Below are 25686 nucleotides of genomic sequence, written 5' to 3' on the forward strand. Positions count from 1 at the left end.
TCTGCCCACACCCCACGTGAGATCCGCCAGCTTGCCTACCTATCGGAGTACACGAGCGATATCCGGCACATCAGTGGCAAAGACAACCCCGTGGCTGACGCACTATCCCGCGTAGAAATCAACGCAACGGTGGATGAGCGCCCGCCAGTCGACTTTGCAGCCATGGCTCCTGCACAACAGGAGGACAGCGAACTTCAGGTTCTCCGACGCCAAGAGAACTCCCTCAAGTTCGAGGATGTCCAACTTCCAGGCTGCGTGATTCCCCTCGTTTGTGACATGTCTACCGGTTGTCCTAGCCCGTATGTTCCAGCTGATACGGGGTTTATTGGCGCAAGTAGCACTTGGGCAGGATGCCTACGGACGGTGAAAGCGGGCGGCGACAACCGACGCAAGAATCGCAGCGCTGGCACCAACAGCTCGCGCTTGGCTCTCCCAGCTGAGGTGGTGTCCCACTGCGGCATGTTGTTCTTCTTCCTCCTTACAACACCCCGGCGACAAAGGAGAGCCATCCTGGCGAATCAAGGTGACGACAGAACGAAGGGGTCGTGGTATGGTTTGAGGCGACTGACGTGGACTGTCTCCCGACCAAGGCGGCGCCTGTCTGTAGATGGCGTGACTGGCTCAATCACGTATGTTATATGTGATCGACGTTCCACGACGCGATAAGGACCGTGATACTTGGGGGCAAACTTGGACGACAGGCCAGGGGAATGGAAGGGCAGTCGGAGCCAAACGAGCGAACCTACGGCGAAAGTCTCGACTTGCTGGTCGCGGTCATGGCGTTCTTTTTCGAGGGCCTGTTTGTCCGAGGTGAATGAGCGGGCCAACTGACGACACTCTTCAGCGTGCTGTACAATTTCAGAAACAGGGCTGAATTCGGAGGCGTCCGGACGATACGGCAAAATAGTGTCAAGGGTGGCGCACGGTTCGCGGCCATATAGAAGAAAGAAAGGCGAGAAGCCCGTCGTTGACTGCGTTGCCGTATTATATGCATAAGTTACAAAGGGGAGGACCACATCCCAGTTTGACTGGTCAGAATCGACATACATCGCGAGCATGTCTCCCAGCGTTCTGTTGAAGCGCTCAGTGAGACCGTTGGTCTGCGGGTGGTAGGCTGTAGAGGTGCGGTGAACCGTGCGACATGCGCGAAGGAGTTCTTGAAGAACCTCGGATAAAAACACGCGCCCTCTGTCGCTGAGTAGTTCGCGTGGTGCACCATGACGCAGGACGAAGCGGCGTAAGACGAAGTTGGCTACGTCACGAGCACCGGCTGAAGGTAGCGGAGCTGTTTCAGCGTATCTCGTTAGATGGTCGACGGCGACAATTATCCATCGATTGCCAGCTGCGGTGTAAGGAAGCGGTCCATATAGATCAATGCCAACACGGTCGAAAGGGCGTGCCGGACACGGTAGAGGTTGCAGTAATCCGGGTGAATGGGCAAATGACTTTCGTTGTTGGCACAATGGACATGATCGAATATATTTTTGGACGAAGGTGTACATGCCACGCCAGTAGTAACGCTGGCGGAGCCGTTGGTATGTTTTCAACACGCCAGCGTGAGCATGTTGCGGGTCAGCGTGAAAATATGCACATACGTCAGATCGCATGTGGCTTGGTATAACCAAGAGCCATTTGCGACCATCTGCTTGGTGATTTCTTCGGTATAATAACGCGTCTCGTATCTCAAAATGTGTGGCTTGGCGACGAAGAGCACGTGGGTATGCAGACGTTGAAGAGTCGGAAAGGACGTTGAGGAGAGAGGCAATCCATGGGTCTTTTCGCTGCTCAGATGACATGTTCGTGACGGAAACGGCAGTGATGGGAAAGGCAGCTTCTGAATGCGGGTCTTCACTAGATTGCACTGGCGATCGAGAGAGCGCGTCCGCGTCAGAATGTTTTCGCCCAGATCGGTAGACGACGCGGATGTCAAATTCTTGTAGGCGAAGAGCCCAACGTCCAAGGCGACCGGAAGGATCCTTCAAAGAAGCTAACCAACAGAGTGCATGATGGTCGGTTACGACGTCGAAAGTCTGTCCGTACAAGTAAGGACGAAACTTGCTTAATGCCCACACAATTGCGAGGCACTCTTTCTCGGTGACGGAGTAGTTGGTTTCTGCTTTTGTGAGGGCGCGGCTAGCATATGCGACGACGTACTCTGGAATGCCGGGCTTACGTTGCGCGAGCACTGCGCCAAGACCGACGCCGCTAGCGTCTGTGTGCACTTCGGTCGGAGCAGTGGGGTCGTAATGGCGCAGAATGGGTGGTGACGTAAGCAGGCGGCGCAATGTGTCGAAGGCTTCGTCGCATGCTTGGGTCCAACTGGAAAGATTAGCAGGGCCAGCAAGTAGTTTCGTAAGTGGTGCTATAATCGACGCAAAGTTACGGACGAAACGACGAAAATAAGAGCACAAGCCGACGAAGCTCCGCAGTTCTTTGAGTGTAGTCGGCTTAGGAAACTCGGCGACCGCACGAAGTTTGTCCGGGTCTGGAAGAATTCCATCCTTTGAGACAACATGACCAAGTATTGTGAGTTGGCGAGCCCCGAAGCGGCACTTCTTCAGATTAAGCTGAAGGTTTGCCTTGGTAAGGCACTGAAGAATCGTGCGCAAACGGTCGACGTGCGTAGGAAAATCTGGTGAGAACACGACAACATCATCGAGGTAACATAAACATATCTGCCACTTTAGGCCGCGTAGAATGCTGTCCATCATGCGCTCAAACGTTGCAGGCGCATTACACAGACCGAATGGCATTACTGTGAATTCGTACAGGCCGTCTGGAGTAACGAACGCTGTTTTAGGACGGTCACATTCTGCCATCGGGACCTGCCAGTAACCTGAACGTAAGTCCAATGACGAAAAGTATTCGGCACCTTGTAGGCAATCGATGGCGTCATCGATGCGGGGAAGAGGGTAGACATCTTTCCGCGTAATTTTGTTGAGACGTCGGTAATCCACACAAAATCGAATCGAACCATCTTTTTTCCGCACGAGCACTACAGGTGAAGACCAGGGACTAGAAGAAGGCTCGATGACACCGTGCTGAAGCATGTCATTCACTTGCTCCGCGATGATATTCCGTTCCGTTGGTGATACACGGTAGGGCCGTTGCCGCAACGGAGTGTGACTGCCCGTGTCGATATGGTGAGCAACTGTGTTGGTTTTACTCAGTGCCTTCTGCGGGAAGTCGAACGAATGTCTAAACTCATGAAGAAGCGCAATAAGCTGTGCCCGTTTATCCTGAGGGAGCTCGCTTGCGATGGAGCGGTTGAATACATCCGAGGAGACGTCATCCGATGTAACACGCGGGGTCACAGCGTTCAAATGAAGTTTTGGTTCAGTTTCGCAGGATTCAATGGGCACGATAGTATTTTCGTCTACAGGCTGGACGTGGCCAAGCGTCTCGTTAATGTGCAAAGTGATAGGGCATACGGTGGGGTTGCAAACCAATATTCCCGTCGCATGCTGATGAGGTGGCAGAACCGCAAATGGCAGCGATGTACTGTGGCGGCGACTGAAAGCGTCAGATGGCGTGAACACAACGGTAGTGCCAGAAAATTCAGCGCAGTGGACAGGAACTATGACGGCACTCAGAGGAGGAACGTCAGTGTCAGTGGCAACAACAAGCTTGCCGACATGGAGTGGTCGTTCTCTGTCGGTAGATGGGGCCTCAGAAAACACAGAAAGTTCCACCTGCGCGCGCGCGCAGTCAATAACGGCGTGGTGGCGTGACAAAAAATCCCATCCGAGTATTATATCATGCGAACACGTGGCCAACACGAGAAACTCTATGTGGTACAAAACGTCCTGAATGACGATTCTGGCCGTACATGCTCCAACCGGCTGAATTTGTTGCGCACTCGCTGTACTGAGCGAAAACCCGGAAGGCGGCGTCGTTACCTTTCTTATAGAGCGACAAAGTTTCCGGCTCATCACAGATATGGCAGCACCAGTATCGACAAGCGCGAGAGTTCGGAAACCTTCAACGAACACTTCCATAACATTGGCGGGGGACAGGCGAGGACTTACACAGTGTGACGACGACGCAGCTCGTGCCTCCGGAGCTGCGGCAGTCAGTTTTCCGTCTCCAGCTGGTTCGGTCGGCGACGCAGGGGTGACAGAGAACGGCGCCGTGGTGAGGGTGAGCGACGGGAAGCGAACGGTCGGTACTCGGAAGCACGTTGGCGGTCTCGTTCGGCTGGCAGCGGGTCATGTTCAGCTGGTAGTCGATCACGTTGAGGTGGCGGTTCGCGTTGCGCGTCGTACGGGGCCCGGAAAGAGTAGTCGGGGTACCTCGGTGCAGCAGAAGTCGCTGCGAAGCGCCGACGACAGAAGCGCGCGACATGGCCTGGATACCCGCAAGCGTAGCAAATGGGACGGTTGTCAGCTGTGCGCCAGGGGTTTCCGTAGCACTGCTGTGTACTAGGCGTCGTTGGTACTCGCACAGGTTGAGGAGTCGACGAAGGTAGAGGTCGCGGTGGATTAGCAGTAACAGCGGCATAAGTCAGTGGCGCGGCGACAGGTGTTGGCTGGGAGGCGGACGGCAGTGCCTCGGAGACCTGCTCCTGTATCACCTGTCGGATGGCTGGCGCGAGACGCTCAGTAGTGTGTTCTGTTGTCGGTAAATACGACAGGCACGACAGTTGTCGAGCCACTTCCTCGCGCACATACCGTTTGATTTCTGACAGCAGCGGGTTGTGCTCACCACCGAGGGTCAACGCCGCGAGAGTGTCGTCTGTAGCCGCTGGCCGCCGTGTCAAGAGCCGTTGCTTCCGCAGTTCCTCGAAGCTCTGGCACAGAGTGGCGAGTTCAGACACAGTCCGCGGGTCCTTGGCCAGCAGCATCTGAAAGGCGTCGTCGTCTATCCCCTTCAAGATGTGTCTGATCTTGTCTCCTTCACTCATCGAAGGGTTAAGGCGCTTGCACAAGTCGAGTACGTCTTCGATGTAACTTGTGAAGCCTTCTCCTTGCAACTGTGCACGCCCCCGTAGGCGCTGTTCAGCACGGAGCTTCCGTACCTCTGGGCGACCGAACACATCGGCAATGCGTTGCTTGAAATCACTCCAGGTGGTGAATTCTGTCTGGTGGTTGTTAAACCAGAGGCTTGCGACCTCTTTCAGGTAGAAAGAAACATATTGCAGCTTGGAAGGGTCGTCCCACTTGTTGCTTGCGCCCACCTTTTCAAATGTCGACAGCCAGTCTTCGACGTCTTGCTCATCGGTGCCGTTGAAGAAAGGTGGATCGCGCAGGCGCAGCGCCGTGGGCACGATGACCATCGGAGGTTGGGTCGTGCCTTGCTGGGCGGTTTCGTTGGCCATTTCAGGGGCAGCGGGTAGTCTCCTGTTTCGGAGTTCCAGGTTGAGTACCCAGCACCTCCACCACTCTGATACGGGGTTTATTGGCGCAAGTAGCACTTGGGCAGGATGCCTACGGACGGTGAAAGCGGGCGGCGACAACCGACGCAAGAATCGCAGCGCTGGCACCAACAGCTCGCTCTTGGCTCTCCCAGCTGAGGTGGTGTCCCACTGCGGCATGTTGTTCTTCTTCCTCCTTACACAGCGCCATTTCGCCGCAGTGTCTTTGACGCCTTGCATTCCTTGTCGCACCCCGGCATACGTGCGACTCAACGCCTCATCACAGCGCGATATCTATGGCCACGTATGAACATCGACGTCCGCCTCTGGACACGTGCTTGTCTCAAGTGCCAGCAAACCAAAGTCCAGCGTCACACAGTCAGCCCACTGGGTACCTTCACACCTCCGGACTCACGGTTTAGTCACGTGCACCTGGACCTCGTAGGCCCTTTGCCCCCATCGGAAAACCGCCGGTATATATTAACGTGCGTAGACCGGTTCACGCGGTGGCCTGAGGCACTACCGCTCACCAACATCACCGCAGAGTCAGTTGCCCACGGACTCATCACCGTGTGGATAAGCCGCTACGGAGTTCCCAAGACCATCACAACGGATCGAGGTCGTCAATTTGACTCCGCGCTCTTCCGGACTTTGTCCCGCATGCTTGGTGTCAACCACATCAAGACGACAGCCTACCACCCTATGTCGAATGGCATGGTTGAGCGCTTTCACCGCCAACTCAAAGCCTCGCTCATGGCCTCACGATCGTTGATACCCTGGACGGAGCGACTGCCACTCGTCCTCCTCGCCCTTCGCAGCACGATACGCACGGACGCTTCTTGCTCCTCAGCTGAGCTCGTTTTTGGCACGACCTTAAGGCTTCCTGGCCAGTTTTTCGACGTGTCTCCGGTACCACCAATGGACGTCGCTGATTATGCCAGTCGCCTCAGGAACGCCATGAAAGACGTGTCTACTATCCCACCACGTCAACACTCACGCCCAAGTTTCGTCAGTCGTGCACTGCGGGATTGCACACACGTCTTCGTACGGCACGACGCTATCAGACCACCACTACAACCGCCTTACGACGGACCCTTTAGAGTCATCAAGCGTTGCCCCAAGCATTTTGTCCTGCTGATTAATGGACGCGAGGACAGTGTCTCCATTGACCGCATTTAGCCGGCCTTCCTCTACACCGACGCCGTCCTAGCAGACGACAAGCCATCCTCCAACACCAGACGAACGCGCTTCGCAACAGTAGCAACTACCAGCTACTCATAAGGATCGCTCCTTCGCGCACTGGCTACCTCGCTAGAGGGGGGGGGGCCCTATGGCGAGCCGTCAACGCGAGAGAAGACGACGAAGTTGCGCTTCAGCTGCTCCGCACGTTCGAACCTAGCGCGTGAGAAGAAGACGCCCGCAAGAACTACAGCGGCTGTGGTTGTACAGCGGAGAGCACGCAGCAATAAAATATGTGGGAAAGTGAACGCCTCACGTCATCCCACAGATAGATAGATAGATAGATAGATAGATAGATAGATAGATAGATAGATAGATAGATAGATAGATAGATAGATAGATAGATAGATAGATAGATAGATAGATAGATAGATAGATAGATAGATAGATAGATAGATAGAAACGGCCAAAGTGCCTGAGGTTCGCTAAGAAATGCTTCGCATTTAAAAATAAAAAAAAAAACGAGGACGGTTACAGTGAACCCTGTCTTGCGTGAGTTGAGTCCATTCTGTGCCACAAGGAATAATGCAACGCAGACTGATGAAGCATACAAAAAATTCGCTAACTTCCAAAGGTGATGAGCTTCGACGAGTTCGACTTCGTGACATGTGTCGATGCCGATTAGAGATGCTTCGCTTCGTCAAAAACAAATGACACTCGTGTTATAAATTGATAAGTGAGGCTGTAATAAATCGATCGACTTGGTTTTCGAGGCGTAAGCATTCACTCTGTATCTCTATCTAAAAGATTAATTGCTCACTGAATGTGATTTATTGTAGGCATGGTATCTATGCTGATTTAACGTAACCTGGATGTACATGCAATCTCGGCCCGATTCTACAAAAAAAAATGCATAGTTCGGCTGCCTATGCCGTGTCCCTGCTCCATGTTGGGCTGGTACTCCTTGAATATGTCGTAGCAACGAGACTGAATCTCGACGGTTCTATTTTATGCATACCTTTTTTTTTAATTTTATATCACCACCTAATCCTCTGCAATACTTGGGTGCGTCCTTTTTCTGGCCTGCAATAGACAACAGCTTACCAAATCTATGCATTGCAAATGTCCTGCCGAGGTCAACTTGTTTCTATTTATCTTGAAAAGCATATCAGTTACACAAATTTATTCTCCTGTCTATATCGACGTCCTCTTGTCTTTCAACGTTACACTGATCCTTGGCTATTTGTGCGGCTTTTTTCTCAAATTTCCTTGTTATCCTTAAAGTGTGAAACCATTATATTAGTAATTGAAGTATTAAGATAAGCCGCGTATTCACTAGCTGCAGTTGCAGAAACAAAACGGAAGTCCAGTGCGAAAGAAGTTAAAATGGCTTTGCAAAATATTTATGGGATAGTTCTTACTCGGCGTAATTATGAGACGAGAAGTGTCAACATCTTACGGATACGTTAGAGTATAGACCTACAGTGTCATTGGCATACTGTTATGCATACGTAAAATAGGCAGGTTGGTTTATGTGGTTTAACTTCCCAAAGCGACTCAGGCTGTGAGAAACGCCGTAGTCGAGGGCTCCGGATAATTCGGACTTCCTGGGGTTCATTAACGTGCGCTCACATAGCACAGTACACGGGCTTCTGGCATTTCTCTTCCATCGAAATGCGACTGCCGCGGCCAGGATCGAACCCGCCTCTTTTGGATCAGCAGCCGAGCACTTTAACCCCACCGGGACGGCCACACGTAAAAATTACGGCGGATTCCTCGAACTTTCTAAGAATGTGAAGGTAAGCCTAGTTGGACCTTCTGTTGAACTTTACTTTCTGCTGATCTGCTGTTACGACGGCGGCCCCTCTCTCTCCACAAATTCTGTATTCCCAGAACGCCTGCGTCGCATTAGGGCCGCCTGTTGCCATCGTTGGGCCGCGGCCGCGCCCTGATCCATTTTGATGCTTCCTACCGACGGCGGTTACGACGAGGTTCATTTCGAGCTGCTCTATCTTCTTTCGCCGTGGCGTACTTTCTCGGTCTTCCCCGCCCGCGACTATTGGCCGCGAGATCGAGCGGAGTCGCCGCCTGGCGGCTACTGGCTGAAGCGCGCCTAGTGTGGATTGCTCCCTGCGTCGTCTGCTAGCCATGTCCAGTTTGCATGTGCGCGTACGTCCTGCACGTTCTCAAATGGCGGTTTGTTCTGTTATGTCAGCGCGAGTGTCACTGCTCGTACGTATACCTAACATGGTGTACAGAAGCAAATGAGCTTGCTCGGCTGCATGCGCATTGTAATAAGATCAGTGAGTGCGACTTTCGAGAGGGCTGTGTATTGGTGTCGTACCCTTCGTTCGCCAGTACCATTTCAGTGTTGGTGCCGCTTTCTCGTTCAAGCACACCCTAAAGTGCGCTTGGCATAGTCCCAAACATGAGGAACATTAAATAGTGTGTGAATGCAGCGTTTCAGTGACTCGGTGGTAAACAAAAACGAGGCTCATGCACTTTCGCGTTGTTAGGTGTATAACCGCGGCACTCCAGTTCATGATGAGCTTTAATTGTGCTTAAGACGTCCTTTTATTGTACGATCGTGGTCCCGCTACAGCGAAATATTTCTATCAAGTGAAGTCTGAGACTTCGGTACTCAAATTGTCCCTAAAAAAAGAAAAGAAAAAACAGACAATGGAATGACACGGCAGTGATAAAACGAAGTTGCCGCGCGCAATTTTAACATGGGGCGAAAGTTATGCAGAACCACCCGTGTGCTTAGATTTAGGTACGCTTTGAAGGACCCAGATGTTCAAAATCAATTCCCACGGCGTGCCTTGCATTTGTGTCGTATAATTTCACGCAAAACCTCATCCTTTCGTTTTACATTATCTTGAGCGTTTGTGTGGAGTTGTTATAAATTGATGGAAGGCAGCGGACATCATTAGTTTGAAAAAAAAAAGACACTTGTTCCATAAAATAACCGGACCTTTGTTGCATCGTTGTCGTGCAAGTAATCAATCGATGAACGCTCTGTGCTAAACTCTTACCTGCGTATATATGCGCATTCGCGTGAACAGTGCTATTGAACTCATTGCACAGGAATATGGGTTAGTATACAAATGAACAAGAAGTAAACACTTAAAGAGTTCAGTCGTGCGTAGTACACAAAACGCAAGCTAAACACGTACAGAGAAAACAATAAAAAACGTCATATAGTGCGTAAGCGCAGACTGTCATCCAGGGCGAGCATCCCTTTAATCGGCAGATTGCGCTTCTCTCACTAGTAATAGTAACGTTGGATGATCTTCATGCATCGATTCAACAATGAAGAGCGTATATATTACCAGTAAGCAGCAATCAACGCATCTTATTCGCCGACAATCGGCTCAAACCGCTCACAACGAAGCGCCGCTGTGTACATTTGTATACGCGCCTCCGACCGCCTCTCCACACTAACGTGGCGACGGTGCTGTCACCTATAGGTCGATCTCGCGGCCAATAGGGCCTGATGTGTCGTCACTCATAGCGATGTGGAATGAAGCCCTGAGCCCACGCGGCGACGTATGCAAGGAGAGCGGGTGCGCTGCGCCCGTTTTGCCGTCGTTTCTAGAACATTCTACGAACGCCGCCACTGACATTTCCCCCCTCCTCCGCCGCTATGTTACCGACTCACTGCGCTTGCCCTTTCTGAACCTCATAACGCGACCTTGAAGCATAAAGATGCCTTAAAACATTTGCAATGGTACTTTATTTCAATCGGTATGGAGAATCAGCTGGCTTTAGAGGGGGACATTTAGATATATATCTCGTCCAAATAATATATAAAGAAATGTGGGAAGGCTGCACTAAGTTGCGCAAAGTTTTGCACAAAGATTTTGTTTCGGCTCCGACAATATGGAGACAGCAAACATGCCGTTTAAGAAGGCGTTCACGCAAGAAAACACCAATCTGAATAATTTGCATGCAAGTATGCGCAAAGTTTTGCGCAAAGTTTTTGTTTCGGCTCCGACAATAGGGAAACAGCAAACATGCCGTTTAAGAAGGCTTTCACGCAAGAAAACACCAATCTGAATAATTTGCATGCAAGTATTTAGAATGCTGGAAGTGGAAAGCATTGGTAGAAGTGATTAATCTAGAATGTGAGCGAACGGTATTTCTTCTCTCAGAAAACATGAATTGGACCCATCACCTTGAACTAATCTCAAAATCGTTGTCATCTGCCGCTAGTGTGTTCTCTCGCGGTTGGCATTTTTTTCCTGAGAAGGTAATATTGCAAATATATTACGCCTTGTTTGAATCTCATCTTACCTATTGTGCGCTTGTATGGGCCATCACCACAAAAGCTAATATTCGTGCACTTTTCAACTGCAAAAACGCGCGCTTCGACAAATAGCCAATGTACCCTATTAAAGACGATAGTCTTTCTTGGGGAACTTAAACGCAGAAATTTTGGTCTGTCTGTCTTTCTGTTTGTCGGCACGTCCCTCGATTCAGCCACTCGGCCAAAGTTGAACCCCTTGCACAAGGGCCAGCCATCGTGAACGGCTCACTAGGTTCATACTTGTCTACATGGTTGATCAAAAAGCAAACATTACGCATATCTGAGGCGCAACATCACTAGATAAGTATTAGGTGGTGTGTTCCTTTAATAGAAAATACATAGATACGTAATTCTAGAGACCCTAGTTTCTTAAGCTGCGCTGAAAATGCGACTGCGCCGAAACTTGGCTTCCACCGTGCCCTCTGCGCGAGCTCATTGTTGTGTTTCGGTTTCAGTTCAGTATTGCACTGTACGAGTGCCATGGGGCGCCGCTCTGGCATTCCTGCTTTACCCAGGCGACGTGAATATAAAAGAGTGTGTGGAGAGTACTCGTTGAGTGCGGACGTTTCTTCTGCTTCGGCGCTTCGCGCCAACCCGCGTGTTCGGGCTGGCTGGCGTCCCCGCCGGTCGCGTTGGTCACCGCCGGTCTTGCCTGCTGCTGCGCCGGGACTACCAGCCCGCAACACAGCATTCACGTTTCCCGACGTATTGCCAGATGGCGTTCATATCTCACGCAGCGCCTCTTCTATCGTCTTTACACGACATTTGCAGCGAAGCACGCAGATACGCGGCCAATTTTTTTTTAATCCCAGCGCGCAACTTTTTCAAAAACATAATATAATACGTGCAACAAGCCTTTACAAATACCGACTTTTATATTCATTTTGTTTCGGCTCCGACATTATCAAATCCTTCTTAAAACATACGTCACGACTTGAATACAAGAAAAGTGACTCGCGCACACATAGCCATGACAGGTGGTCCGTACCATACAGACGCACAAATTATCTATTGCAGTCACTACGACATAACCTACCTTCGTTGTTAAATAAATTGGAAGGGAAAAGATTAAATCCAAATACTTTGACTCGCAAACAAATTAGAGAGTACTTTTGTAAATCGGAATGAACCAATAAACGAAATCGGTACTACATTTTCGCATTTTCTTTTGTAATGTCTATTTCGCGCTCAGTGTTTCAATGTACAAAGTATCATCATATTGTGCATCATAGTCATGTTTACAGCAGTGCTTTTCTTAGTGTTGTGAATTCCACTGTTTATGATGTATGACAATGTATTTTCAAATTTCTTCTCATTAAATGTATTAGATTTCTATGTTATTTTTAAATACAATATGTTCGTAGGAAAACACAAGTGTTATTCAATATGTTGCATTTTTTAGTTGGATTAAAATGGTGTATTATATTTGGATAAATGCTAAACATGTGTATATAGGCTGGTTTTAGTGCTACTGCTGCCATTTGAGGGCCTTCAAGCACATTCAAGCTGTATTGTGCAGCTTTTCGCCTGAAGGACCCCCAACAATTTCGTTGGAAAATAAAAGCATTTCTGATTCCGATTCTGATTCTGAAACCACGATATTATTATGCGGTACGCTGTAAGGGCCTGTTTATCCTCAAGCCGCATTGCCGCTACCGCATCTGGCGGATGGCTTTGCGCCCCTCTCTCACTGGCTGCTCCCAGTGAGAGAGGAGCGAGAGGCTACTGAGTGACGGGCGGGAGGCCGTCCGCACGGTGCGGGGTGGCGGTGCGACTTGAGAATAAATAGGCTCCAAAGGGGGTGGGGATGGGCGGGGAGGGACTGCGGAATAATCGAACCCACGTCCTCGACCTGTTATAATAGCACCGCACTCCAATCTCTATTATCAGCAACGTATTTTATAATTTTACAGAATATCTCTCTCACGTTCAAGAATACGTTCTTTTCAGAGGTACCAGCAGTCACGGAGGCGTTTCGGTATCAAGGATTAAATGAAACATACCTGAACACCTCAGAAAGTATTTCCAGATGCATTTGTTGAGATATTTTTAAGTTTTACCATAATTACTTATACGGAAACAGCAAACATGCCATTTAAGAAGGCTTTCACGCAAGAAAACACCAATCTGAATAATTTGCATGCAAGTATTTAGAATGCTGAAAGTGGAAAGCATTGGGAGAAGTGATTAATCGAGAATGTGAGCGAACGGCGGTTGGCAGCGGACGTTGTGGTGATCAGCGGCGCTCTAAATATCAGTTTAGTGGCTATGGCGTTGCGCTGCTGAGCTCAAGGTTACAAGTGCGATCCCGGCCGCAACGACCGCATTGCTGTGGGGCGGGCTGCAGGCCCTCTCATGTACTCTGGTTTGAATGCGCGTTGAATATACCCAGGTTGTCACAAATAATACGGAATCCTCCCCTTACAGCGTGCGCCGTGATTTCATCAAGCTTCGGGCACATAAAAGCCCAGAATATGTATTTGTGCCTTGGAAAGAGAAATTGAGGAATTGAACCTTAAAAAAAGCACTTAAGAATAGGTTTTGTTGTTGTCTTGCGGGAGACTGGCGAATAAACAGCATTCAGTAGCTGATATTCAGTCTCTGGAATCTGTGTAGTGCGCGTATTGATATTACGTAATCGCAGAGGATTCGCCTCTCGAGAAAGAAAGTTCTCGCCAAATAAAAATGATTTAAAATACCGACGCAGTCACTCAATAGTCGTGACCGGGAGCTTACCGATATCCTTGAAGAGATGAGCACATCTAGCTGCATTTAATAAGCTCTAGAGCTGAAACATGGAGGATTAAAGAAAGCTTGACAAGCATCTAAGAGCTCTGCAACCAAGGATAACACAAAAGGAAAGTATACACGTAACGTTAACAGACGGGAGGGCTTGGCACTGTCGGTACAGACCAGAGAGCAAATGGTCGCAGCTGACACTCTAATTGAGACAAAAGGTAGAAGGGGAGTTGCGCAGGTCGAGCAAAGCGCGTAGGGCAGATAGCGGTGGTCTGTTATGGTAACAAGAGATTTCGTGATGTGACGTAATAAATTAGGGAACTTGAAGACAGAATGGACTCGGCTGTCTCAGAAGAGTGGTAATTGGAGATCGCTGGGAAAGGTCGCCTTTCAGTACTGCTGATGACAATAATGACGACGTTGAAAGCACTCGCAATAATTTTGTTGGATGTAATAAGAGCAACTGTAGTGCAGGTCAATTGGCGTTGGCGTCAGATAACGGATTTAGCCTCTCCAATAGTGCAGTTACTATCTTCGGAGCTCTGAGCTTCTCGGATACTTCTCTGACATACTCATTACTTCCGTTTCTTCCTCGGCGACCAACTATTCGGCGGTGCTCGAACCGACTCACACGGGCCAGCCGAAGTGCTAAGGACTCGGCATCTAAGAACGGGTGAACCCCCGTGCTCACGAAGGTTGGGTGGAAAGGGTGCCTACAGATAGGCTTAGCGTACGTTCAGGTGGTCGATATCTGTCCGAGCATGCCGGCCCATGCGTGTGCGCGGCGAGCTCGGAATGCAGGAGGCACGGCGGCAAAGAAGGGCGCACTTTCCTGAACGCCTTCCCTTTCGGATCCCTAGCTCTGGCAAACAAAGCGTGCACTCCACGTCCTCTACGCGTTGCCTCTCGGTTTGCTTCCGCAATCCGCCCCTCCATCTCGCCACTGAGTGAGTCAACAGAGCGCCAGAAAGGAGACCCTTGACGGGCGCGAGGAGGCGTTGCGAAGAGAGCACTACAGCAAACACATAACGACGCAAGGCAAGTTCCTTTCCCCTTTCAAGATCGGCTGTTGACCGTTCGAATGGCGCGTGGGCGCGCACTTACAGCATTCCGATGTACGTGGATGGGTTCAGGTCGTGCATGTACGGAACTTCCCGCAGTCCAGAGTGGGTGATGCGCCTGCAATGAGAAACATTGTTCAAGATGCTGTCAGGTCAAAGCGCGAAGAACGCCGCGAAGTAACTGAGAGCGAAGTACGGTTTTTAAAGTAAAATGAGCCGGAATGCGGATTTGGAACCTATTTGCCACTTCTCTGTTTTTTGCGTTGTAGTTTTTCTTTAGCTCCTGTTTCCTTAAAGCTCCTTCTTTATATAAAAAGAAATACATTAGTCGGGTCAAAACTCGAGCACTCTTCTCCAATCTGGGATCCTCACTTTCGCAAACTTGCGCACTAGGCGGCACGTAAAAGCGTTCAGCTCGGTTCATTGCTGCTAATTATACTTGAACCGCAAGTATTACTTCAATAAAAATTTCTCTATAGACCTCCATCTAGACGGAAGCAGGCCCGTGTAGATCTTTTTCATAAAACCTTCACGAATCCTGAGCGGAAGCGCACCTTGTTCCCTCTGGCTTGTTACCTTTCAACCCGCGTCAAACGTAGCTTCATGGCTGCGGTGCCGTTTTGGCAGACTGACATGTTTGCCACTCGTTCGGGACGAACACATCGTCCAAATGGAATCACCTCACCGCCTACAACGACAGCAACCCTGTTCATACATCATTGAAGGCTACCATACCCAACTCCCCTAATCTCTTTATTGCCATGATCACTTTTTATCCATTCAACACCTATAGACCACACAGCGTATCACCACCATAATTTTATACTCTTTACACAACTTTTACGCTTCTATATAGCGCGTGATTTTAGGCCTCTATACAGCCAAAATACACCATCATTGCAACCATCGGTCATTGCAACCATCGGTCATTGCAACCATCGGTCAACACCACAGTATAAAGACATGGCGCTCTTTGGCCACCCATGGCCCTTGCGCCACAAAACACAACTAATCATCATCATCTCTTTAACGCCGTAATGTAATTCAGAATAAGTAAATAAAAAAAAGACTAAATAAATCACGACGAATATATGCGATTTGAAGCTCTTCACATCACGTTTATGTTAAGCGACGCAGTGGCGCAAATAGCCTCAGCTGCTCTTACGCCATAAAATCTGATTTAACATTATCTCTCTAGATTCATAAAAAGTTAGTTTTCCCCAGATATTCAACTTTGCATTATAAATATTACCTGTATGTAAAATTAATTATGCACTTTGCTGCTAGGCTGACAGTTCGTAAAAAATAGCGGGATATCTGTCGTCCTTCATTAAACACTGCAGCTGCACCAGCTCGCCTAGCTGAACAAACAGTTATAGGTTTAAATTTTTACCAAAAAAAAAAACGTCCTGTGGAAAACGTATGCGCTGTACGCTCTCAACTTTTAGCCAACTGTTCATTAGTGAATACGGGTAGAACCCAATGGCATAAAAGGCCAGGCGGTTTAATATAAGAGCGTGTCGACGGCGGGGGAACTGTCGGAAGTACGCCAGCACCGACAGGCGCTCGTGACGTTTTTGCGCCACTGGTGCGCCCCGAAGCTCTATATGTATATGATATGCACACACAAACACTTTCGGAATATCCAAGCAAAAGGCTGTCTGTCCGTTGTTTTAGCTTTTAGAGACGTTATTGACTGGCGAATTGAACAGTAACGGTACGAATAACGTTCATCGATCCTCGCTGTGAGTCCCCAAGCGTTTCTATTAATACGTGTCACTACATTTGATGAGAACATCGGAAGAAGCAAGCTAGTTATGCTGTCGTCTTCTCGTTAGAAAATTCACGATATTCTCCTGGATCAGAGTGCACGTAATCGAGCGACTAGCTTAAACAGAGGTGGAGTCTCGCGCGTAATGTTCGGAAGGTTCATGAATTGGCAATTAAAGTCTGCTGGCTCAACCAATCGCCCGGGCATAGGGAAAGGAATTAATACTAATGCACCTATGCACTTAGATTTAGACGTACGTTTTAGCGGATAAAATTAAGGCGCAGTCCCCATTACGACGTGTCTCGTTTCATGATCATTTCGTGGTTTTGGCACGTACCTAAAAACACCAGGAATACTTTTTTTCCTGTGTAAAAGATGAACACAATGCGATTGGTTGGTCGCTTAGAATTTTCATGGCTCTTCTTTAATTGGGAAGCATTCTTTGGCGAGTACCCCGGGAAAATCGGAGCACAAAGCGTGTCCGTAACGCGAGAAAGCATGGCAGTTTGTACACCGTAGAGACACATTGGCTCCATAGAAAATGTGTGGGGAAGCCTGTATTGGGGTTGGGCCAACTTGAAAATTGGGGGTGGGGTGGGGTGGGATGGGGGGGGAGAACTGAAAAATTTTCATGGGGGGAGGGCCACCGGAAAAATATGGCGTTGGGCTAGCTTGAAGACTTGGAGGTAGACCAAGTTGAAGAATTTGGGCGTGGCCAACTTGGAATTTCAGGGTGGCCGAAACACAAGCAATCGGTGTAGTGTAATAGTATATAGCAAATGATTAAAAAGCAGCTGTGGTGTGGCAAAAAAAAGCGGTTTTCATGGCGTCGCGGCTAAGTTAATAGGTTTGAAAAGGTTTGTGTGCATTCGGGGTTTATCCCCCCCCCCCTCCAAGTTGTATATGCGACGCCACACCACACGTGACACACCAGCACTGGACGCTGTACTTAACTGCGGTTGCGTCAAACGTCACGTACACTATATACGCTGTGGCCCACGTGGCCGCACACCCTTGGACGGCGCGCCAGCGCGTACGCAGTCTTACAGACGCCATATGCAGATTCTGTGCACTTTTTTCTTTTAAACTTTGCGATTCAAGTTTTCGTAGAACGGTACGCCGCAAGAAAGATCAATTTCCTCCGGCGTAAACATGTAGTCTCAGCAAACACACGCGTGTATCTGTATATATACTCCATTACACAACGCACCTGTGTGTACCGATGAATGCAAGTTGCATGCGTTCTGGCCATCAGAAAATGAAGATTTTTCGAGGCTTCTGTATCGGGAAACTTCTGTGAAACCAGCAGAACGTCTTTCATGGTCCTTGAAGGTTCTCTTTCCCCGGCTACGGATCGCGTAAAATATTATAACTGCTGCTGCGCACTTTCGAGGATCTCTGCCTACATTTTTTCCCTTTTTCTTCATTTCGTACGCAGTCTTTATTCCTACAGAGCCGACGGCTATGATAATAACAGGGAAATCTGGTGCAGCCGTCATTAAACTACTATAATGATTCTAGTTGAAACAATAGATTTTACGCCATTGGGCATGCGCCGTCGTTCGAAAAGAAGGTTGGGGCTTCTGTTATGAATTTTTGCGGCTAAAGGCGCGTTCAGACTGCAGTCGCGTCTGTCGTAAGTGTCGTATCGCGTAACTGCTGGAACGTCCCTTTGCGTACCTATAGCGACCACGTATGTCCACATTGAGCGTTTCGGCAAGATGCATCTCTTACGACGGGCAAATCACCGCTCTGAAGGCAACTGCGTTTCGCTTTTTAAAGACGACAGAAATCTTGGCCTGTCTGTCTTTCTGTCACCCGATTCAGCCACCCGGCCAAAGTTTAAGCACTTGCTGATCGCCCAGCCATCTTGAACTGGTAGCGCCGTTCATACTTGTGAACATTGTCGATCAAAAAGCAAATGTTACGCATATCTGAGGTGCAACATCAATACGTAAGTATTAGGTGGTGTTCCTTTACTAGAAAACACATAGATACGTAATTCTAAAGACCCTAGTGTTTCTTAGGCTGCGCTGAAAATGCTAGTGTTTTTTAGGCTGCGCTGCAAATGCGATGCTATGAGCCAGATGCGGCGATTCAACATAGAGGAGGAGGACTCATGTAGTACGGCCGGTAGATGACTACCGTCTTTCGACGACATTTGCAGCGAAGCATGCAGATACGCGGCCAATTTTTTCAACATGGCGCCGGTTAGCAAGCGGCTGTTAGCGGAAGTCGAGGCTCTTCAAGCTCAAAATGAGCTTATCATCGTCTATGCCCTTATCCGACGCAGACGGACGGAGACGTCGTATAGAACAATGTTGGTGCGTGCAATATTCCTCAGTAGAGCCGTTCACCGAGATTCCCACAATCTTTTCGCGAAGCTGAGGATTGGCGATACGGCAACGCCGGAAAAACGCCTACACAGTCTCCTCATGTTTTCGCATGAAACCATCGTTCTAAGTACAGTGCTTGATGCTGCGTTGGCGTAGCACATCGGCAGCAAGAATGCTCTGCAACGAAACTGACAGCGCACCGCCTTCAGTATAAACGAGTCGCAGCCCTGGAAGGCCGCTTGCACTACAAAAATTCATGCACTATTGCGGTGCGTTGCGTCCTCGCTACAACTGTTGCAGCGGGCGGCCAGTTTGGCTTTTAGGAACGCCTGTTCTGCCTTCATGAAGCAACTTGGAACATCGGTATACTATTGGAAAAAAAATTTCTAAATTAAGCCAAAACAAGTCAAGGGCTATATACAAAGGGCTCCAGCTACGTTATGCCGGCGTCTGCAGATACCCCGGTGAGGTGAGCGGAAAGTGACAACCGAAACTGATTTGTTCATTGGTCGTGGCGTAACGGTCGCATCGGTAGTTGTCGTACAAGTCGCGGGCCCGCCAACATTTACGCCCCACACGTTACGTACTTCACGCTAAATACAACAAACTCTGAACAAGCTCATGTTGCTTGCAATATCGCAATGCCCACGAACTATAGGGGGCGCGCCGTGCGATTCAAGATGGCGCCCGGAGGAGGGTCAACCCGTTTGTTAGCGTAGGAACAGGTAGGGCGTGCGGACGTACGGTCCGTGCCACTTTCACCGGATGAAGTCATGAGCTGCACTGAAATGGATATAGGACCAGAATACTTTCCCAAACCATGGAAAGTGCTCGCCACCTAATTATTTGCTGCGGTGTGAAAGGTTATATTTTAGCTCCGTTACCTTGCATCAACGATGCTTTGAGAAATCCTGTGCGAGCTACAGAAAACTGCATGAACTAGGATTGGCGTATGAACTGAACGGCACTCTGAGGTAGTACGTACCGAGCCTGGCTGACGGATTTGCCGCAGTAGTAGGCCGCCAGCGAGTAGCGCCATCGCTGCTGCACGGGACGGCATGTTTAACGTACGTGGTGATGCTTTGCAAACATATTACGCCGTCGTCATTACTTGAGCAGTCAGGAACGCGGAGTTACTTATTCAACGGAACACAAGCATTTAACATCCCATTCAGTAGCGCCTGTGTCACAGCCATGCTGAGACTCTATAGCCGTGTGCAATTCACTTCACTTGTATGTTGCAGGTTCAATCGGCACGATCGAAACGTGAATATCGAAAAGAATGCACACGTACGCTTTTCGCAACGTCAAAGAATTCGGCGTTGCGAAAAATTCGTCGAACAACAATGCCATTCGGAAAGTACCGGTGAAGTACAGGAGTAGTTAGCCGAAAGACGTGGATTGTGGCCGTGATTGCACGTTTCATCGCACTAAACATTTCGCATCACTGGTCGAGCTCGAGCTTGTTGGCGGCATGCGGCGCTCCATAACATCCACAACAATTGCGCTACATGCAATGCACAAGAAATACTATGCTTTTATTTTGACCTCGCTCAAGCATATTGTACATTAAATTCAATCAAAGTGACCTACGAGCGTGAAATAACATTAAAGGGGACGTGAAGTGCAACTCGCTCCTCGTGAGTTAGAAGCTACTCGTTCATCGTCGCTGTCGCTCTCGGTGCTTTCACCGCCTTCTACGTCCAGTGAAAAATCCTCGTCGTCAAGATGGTTTCTTTCAACATCACTGCTGAAAGCAATCTGAAGAATTTCCTCCGCCGAATGACTTCGACCACTCAGCGTCACCATGTTTACAATTCGAGTGACGTCTGGGCACGGAGAACATTTTGCCAATTTTTCTCTCAAACCGGAAAAAAAGCAAATAGCAAATCGCTTGCAGTGTGTTGCCACCTATCAACAAACGTACAGAAACAAGCGGCGAACCGCTGGCTGCGAAACCAACACAGCACTGGTGAAGGACGGCGTTGAGAGCGTTTGCTCCACGAAAGGCGTGGAGCGAACTCGTCTTGGAATGACTGAAACGTTGCTCGCACGATTCATAACAGCGCTTTCCTGAGAAAGGATAGAGGCCGTAGTTTAATGTATCGCCAACTTGAGATAAGCACATCGCCAGCCCGCGCGACCTACCGCGTACAATGTTAAGGGATTCATGCACTACAAAAAAAAAAAAAAAAAAACCTGGCGAATGCTATATGCAAGAAAAACAGGGTGAGTTTTAACTGAAAATGTCAGACGATAACATTTAACTAACCTATGTGGCTAGAGCTAATCTCTCGAAGCTGATATGTGTACGCTGTGGGCTAGCATTGAAAGCGCGAGTTGCCACGTATTTTCACGAAAACTTCGCGTCTCGCAAGAACGAACCAGATTTCTCGTGTCGCGGAGGGCCCGGTTTGTTCACTGATACAGGGAACATGCAAAGTCGTAGTGTTCCTTTCTTGCCAACGCGTTAACACTGAGGCTAGCACAGCCGAACTAATGAGCGACTGCGTAGTGCTGCCATTTTGTCGTCTACTAACCCTCCTCGAGAGGATGCTCCTGAATTCCCCTTGGCGGCGCGACAGTCTATGCGCAACACTTGCGAAATGTACATGAAGCGTCGAGGTGTATTTGTATCACAGATTTGCTAATGTATTGTTCAACATGGGGTACGTTCGCTGTTGATGGTGCTTCGTGTCACAAACACATTCAGCTAGGATAGATAGTTTCTGACATTCTGAACACTTTCTGTTCAAGTGGGTAGGAATAGGAAGTCATAGGGATATTCGATGCCCGAAGGTCTAAGTAATGTTGTACCGGGCATTTTTATTAAGGCTACGCTACCATTACTGGCGACGCACGCACAGCGCTACATATAGCACTCCATTTTCTTATACAGGGTGTTTCAAAAAATGTGTCCAACCTTCTCAAAAAATCAGGAAAATGCGATATTTGCTCGGGGCTTTCAGAATTGCTTTTTCTGTAGCGGCAGGAATCTTGAGGTAGTTAAGGACAACATTTAGGGCAGTAATTAAGAAAGTTATATTAATTAACTTTTCAATTAGTGGAGTTAGGTGATTGTGTCAAATGGGAGAATTGAAGTTCTTCATGCGAGGAACCCATCCGAGCTTTGAGATTACGAAAAAGCGTTCACTAGTAATTGTTGTAGCGTAATGAAATTCAACGAAGTGCAACGGCTTTCAACAACGAAAGGCATCGAATTCGGTTGAATTTCATTACTTTGTAATTATTACTAGAGGCTGCTTTTTCGAAATCTCAATGTTGGGATGGGTTTCTGGCACGAAGAACTTCAATTCCCCAATTTGACACAGTCATCTAATTCCCCTAATTAAAAAGTTAATTAATTTAACTTTCTTAATTACTGTCATAAGTCATGTCTCTAACCATCTTAAGATGCCTAGCGCTACAGGAAAAGTCATTCACTCATTTTAGACGTCTCAGAGGAATATGGCAGTTGCGTTCTTCCATGTTTCTGTTTAGGTTTCGCCATTGAATTTGGTTGAATATCATTACTTCGTAATTATTACAAGATGCCACTTTTTCGAAATCTCAAAGTTGGGTTGGGTTTCTGGCATGAAGAACTTCAATTCTCCCATTTGACACAACCACCTAACTCCACTAATTAAAAAGTTAAATAATTTAGCTTTTTAAATTACAGTCCCAAATAATTTCTTTAACCATCTTAAAATCCCTGCCACTACAGAAAAAACAATTCTGAAGGCAACAATCAAATATCGCATTGTCCTGATTTTTTGAGAAGGTTGGACGCATTTCTTGAAACACCCTGTATAGTATTGTTGTCGTACGAGAGACCAGATGAGACCCTTTCTCTCTTCTCTGTGTACAGTTTATAAGCGGAACCTATACACAGCAATTAATATCTCAGACCGGAATTGCTAATCTGAAATGAGTTTTAACGCGACAGCAATAAAGAGCCCGTGCAGCAGTAATTCCAGCGTCGGCGTCGTTTGTTGTGAGCGAAAAATCGAGATATATGCAAATGAATGAGACAAATCTTCGCTTCTGGAGTGGGAATCGAACCCAGGCCTTCTGCGTGGTAGTCGAGCGTGTTACCACAGAGCCACGCTAGGGCATGAAACTGCTCAACAAAACCATATACAGGCGTCATGTAGTGCGAGAAGTCCCGTTAACACATGTAATACTGCGTTGCAGAAAGGTAAGATTGCGCCAGGCGTCGCACCATCTGAATTGCAGAACGAGTGGATGTTTCAAAGGCCCTTCCATTACAAAGCACCCGCCGCGGTCGTCTAGTGGTATGTCGCTCGACTGCTGACCCGAAGGTCGCGGTATCGATTCCCGGCCTCGGCGGTCGCATTTCTGTAGAGCCGAAACACTAGAGGCTGTGTACTTCGATTTAGGTGCAAGTTAGAGAACCTCAGGCAGTCGAAATTTCCGGAGCCCTCCACTACGGCATCCCTCATAATCACATCAAGAGTTTGGAACGTAAGCCATCAAGAATTGTATTATTATTTTATTACAAACTACTCAGGCATAATTAATCATCAGCAGCAGTAACTAAGTGTGTGGCTGCGCGTATTGCTTTACTGACGCGTAATGGGTGTCTCGCTGATTCACAATATGAATTGTCGCGCAGTAGGCACTTCGCAACAGAACTTGCAATATTCATACATTTTAGGAGGGTTTCGAACAGCCGAAATTATGCGCTAAGTGCTCTTTTTCCGGCATAATCTCTTTGTAAGTTCCGCTAGAGAGTTGCTGCATTGCCGACTTACAGACCGTGAGAATTACTGATTGTTGTGCAGACCAATTCTTCAGCTTGCGAAGAGTAGCAACAATAGCTACGCTCTCTGCAACTCTCGAAGAGTCTAGATAGTCAAAGCGGCGAGACCATGCAGCTCCAACAAATGGGATCTAATATACAGCGGGAAGAATGGAAGGAGGGAAAGAGGGAGGGAGGGAGGGAGGGAGGGAGGGAGGGAGGGAGGGAGGGAGGGAAGGTTAGCCACTTCTTAGACCGGCAGCACAGCTGTTATTGTCCATACTGAACGAACCGTCCAGGTAGATGTGAAGTTAGTTGGAATACCTCGCCTGTAAAGAAGTTACAAAAACAAAGGAATCAAGATAAAATTCCAGTGGATACCTTCGCATGTTGGTGTCAGCGACAACGAAAAAGCAGATGCCCGATTGTCCGAGCTCCTGTGAATCGGCAACTACCACAAGAGACAATTCGATGCCATTTTCGCTCTTTATAGAATTCGCCACATCAGCCCTGTGTCACAAGAGGACTTAGTAACGCCGAGTAAACCCCTACTGTATAGAGTACGAACACGATCGACCTGCACTCCTGCATGGTTTTTTCAAGTAAGGGGTGCCATTGTGCACTGAGTGCCACGAAGTTGGGGATATAGACCACTATATATGGTCCTGCAAGCGCTTTTGCCCTGAAATATATATGGGTGATTCTGTTCAGAAATAAGAAGTGGGGTTTGGTGTGCACGATAACTGTCTCTCGAAGAGAGACAGTTATCGTTTCGAGAGACAGTTATCGTGCAAACCTGAACCGGCGTATATATAGACTCATGGACAACACGAAGAAAAGAGGGTTTCCCCACGAATGCTGTGAAGAGATTGTATTTCCGGAAGGTGCACGGATGATTTGCAAGGAAGTGGCTGGTATTCTTTTACGTATTCTGCAAGAGAAAGAGTCGCTCAGGCGGAGGAATTGCAGGCCAGGTCTGCCAGGCTAACACCGCCTTTGGCGACATCATCACCGCCACCGCCGCCACCTTTCTTGCACAGTTGAGGTGCCCACTGGGAAGCGAAGCCTGACAAGCGAATGAGAAGACAACGCGAATGGGGCCCGATCACGCAATCTTTTTCTACTCTTGAAGTCGAAGCTCAAGCATCTTAAGGTTTTTTTTTTGTAATTTTCGCTCTGGCTTCTGTCTTGCCCGGATAGTCTCGACTCCAGTGATCCAATTCAGCGAAAAGCATTTAGTTTCCGGCGAGGTCTCTTCACTCTTGTATTTGCGCATTCCTCTCGCATGAACGGAGATGTTCAATGCGGAAAGAGACTCCTAGCAAGTGGCACCCAGAAGTTTTCCGGTCCCAGTGCAAATTTTGTGATGAGGCAGCGAATTTGGCCCACATGGTGTGGACATGTCCGAGTCAGAACGATGGTTCTCACACACTAGAATCCTGGGAGGCCCTGCTCCGCAACCCAGACCCCAACGAGGGAGACGTGGCTATTCAAAAGACAGCTCGAAATCGCAATTCCACCACCTTTTCAATCTGCTCAACTCCCGAAAGCCCCAGATGAAAGCAACTACTGCCCTTGTCTACACACCTACACAATCGCTTTGCAGGCTTGTCGGGGGAAAGTTTCAACAGAGGCACCCAGTCCTCATGGTGACCTATCTGATCCGCTAGCCTAGTAATTTCACCCCTAATGGGCTATATTATCCAGCCCTAACATAGTATAACTGCTTGAGGCGCTAAAACACACACACACACACACACACACACACACACACACACACACACACACACACACACACACACACACACACACACACACACACACACACACACACACACACACACACACACACACACACACACACACACACACACACACACACACACACACACACACACACACACACACACACACACACACACACCACAAGAGATGACGACGGGACTGTAGTTTGTGTGTTTTTTAGCGCCTAAAGCAGCTATACTTTGACCAGTTACCAAGTTGCCCAACCAGAGGTTCTCTTATCCAGCCTTGAACCGGCACACAAAAGTAATCAACAGCGGATAGGGAGCAAGCCCAAGCTTCAGACTCATGTACTCGCACCATCACGTATGAACAGATGAACAGGCTACATCAAACAACGCACATCAAGGAAAGAGTGCAAAAAGATATCTAA

The 25686-nt window shown here is 48.5% G+C and overlaps 1 protein-coding gene across 1 annotated transcript in view; it reads right to left on the minus strand.

Moving 5' to 3' along the window:
* LOC119382488 (lutropin-choriogonadotropic hormone receptor-like) overlaps positions 1 to 25686 on the minus strand; it is a 242594-nt gene that overhangs the window by 74803 nt on the left and 142105 nt on the right. Inside the window, exon 5 of the mRNA XM_049411513.1 lies at positions 14685 to 14759. Coding sequence (XP_049267470.1) covers positions 14685 to 14759 — 75 coding nt within the window. The remainder of the gene's footprint in view (positions 1 to 14684; positions 14760 to 25686) is intronic.

The sequence above is a fragment of the Rhipicephalus sanguineus genome, chromosome 1 (assembly GCF_013339695.2).
Source record: "Rhipicephalus sanguineus isolate Rsan-2018 chromosome 1, BIME_Rsan_1.4, whole genome shotgun sequence".
Classification (NCBI taxonomy): Eukaryota; Metazoa; Arthropoda; class Arachnida; order Ixodida; family Ixodidae; genus Rhipicephalus; species Rhipicephalus sanguineus.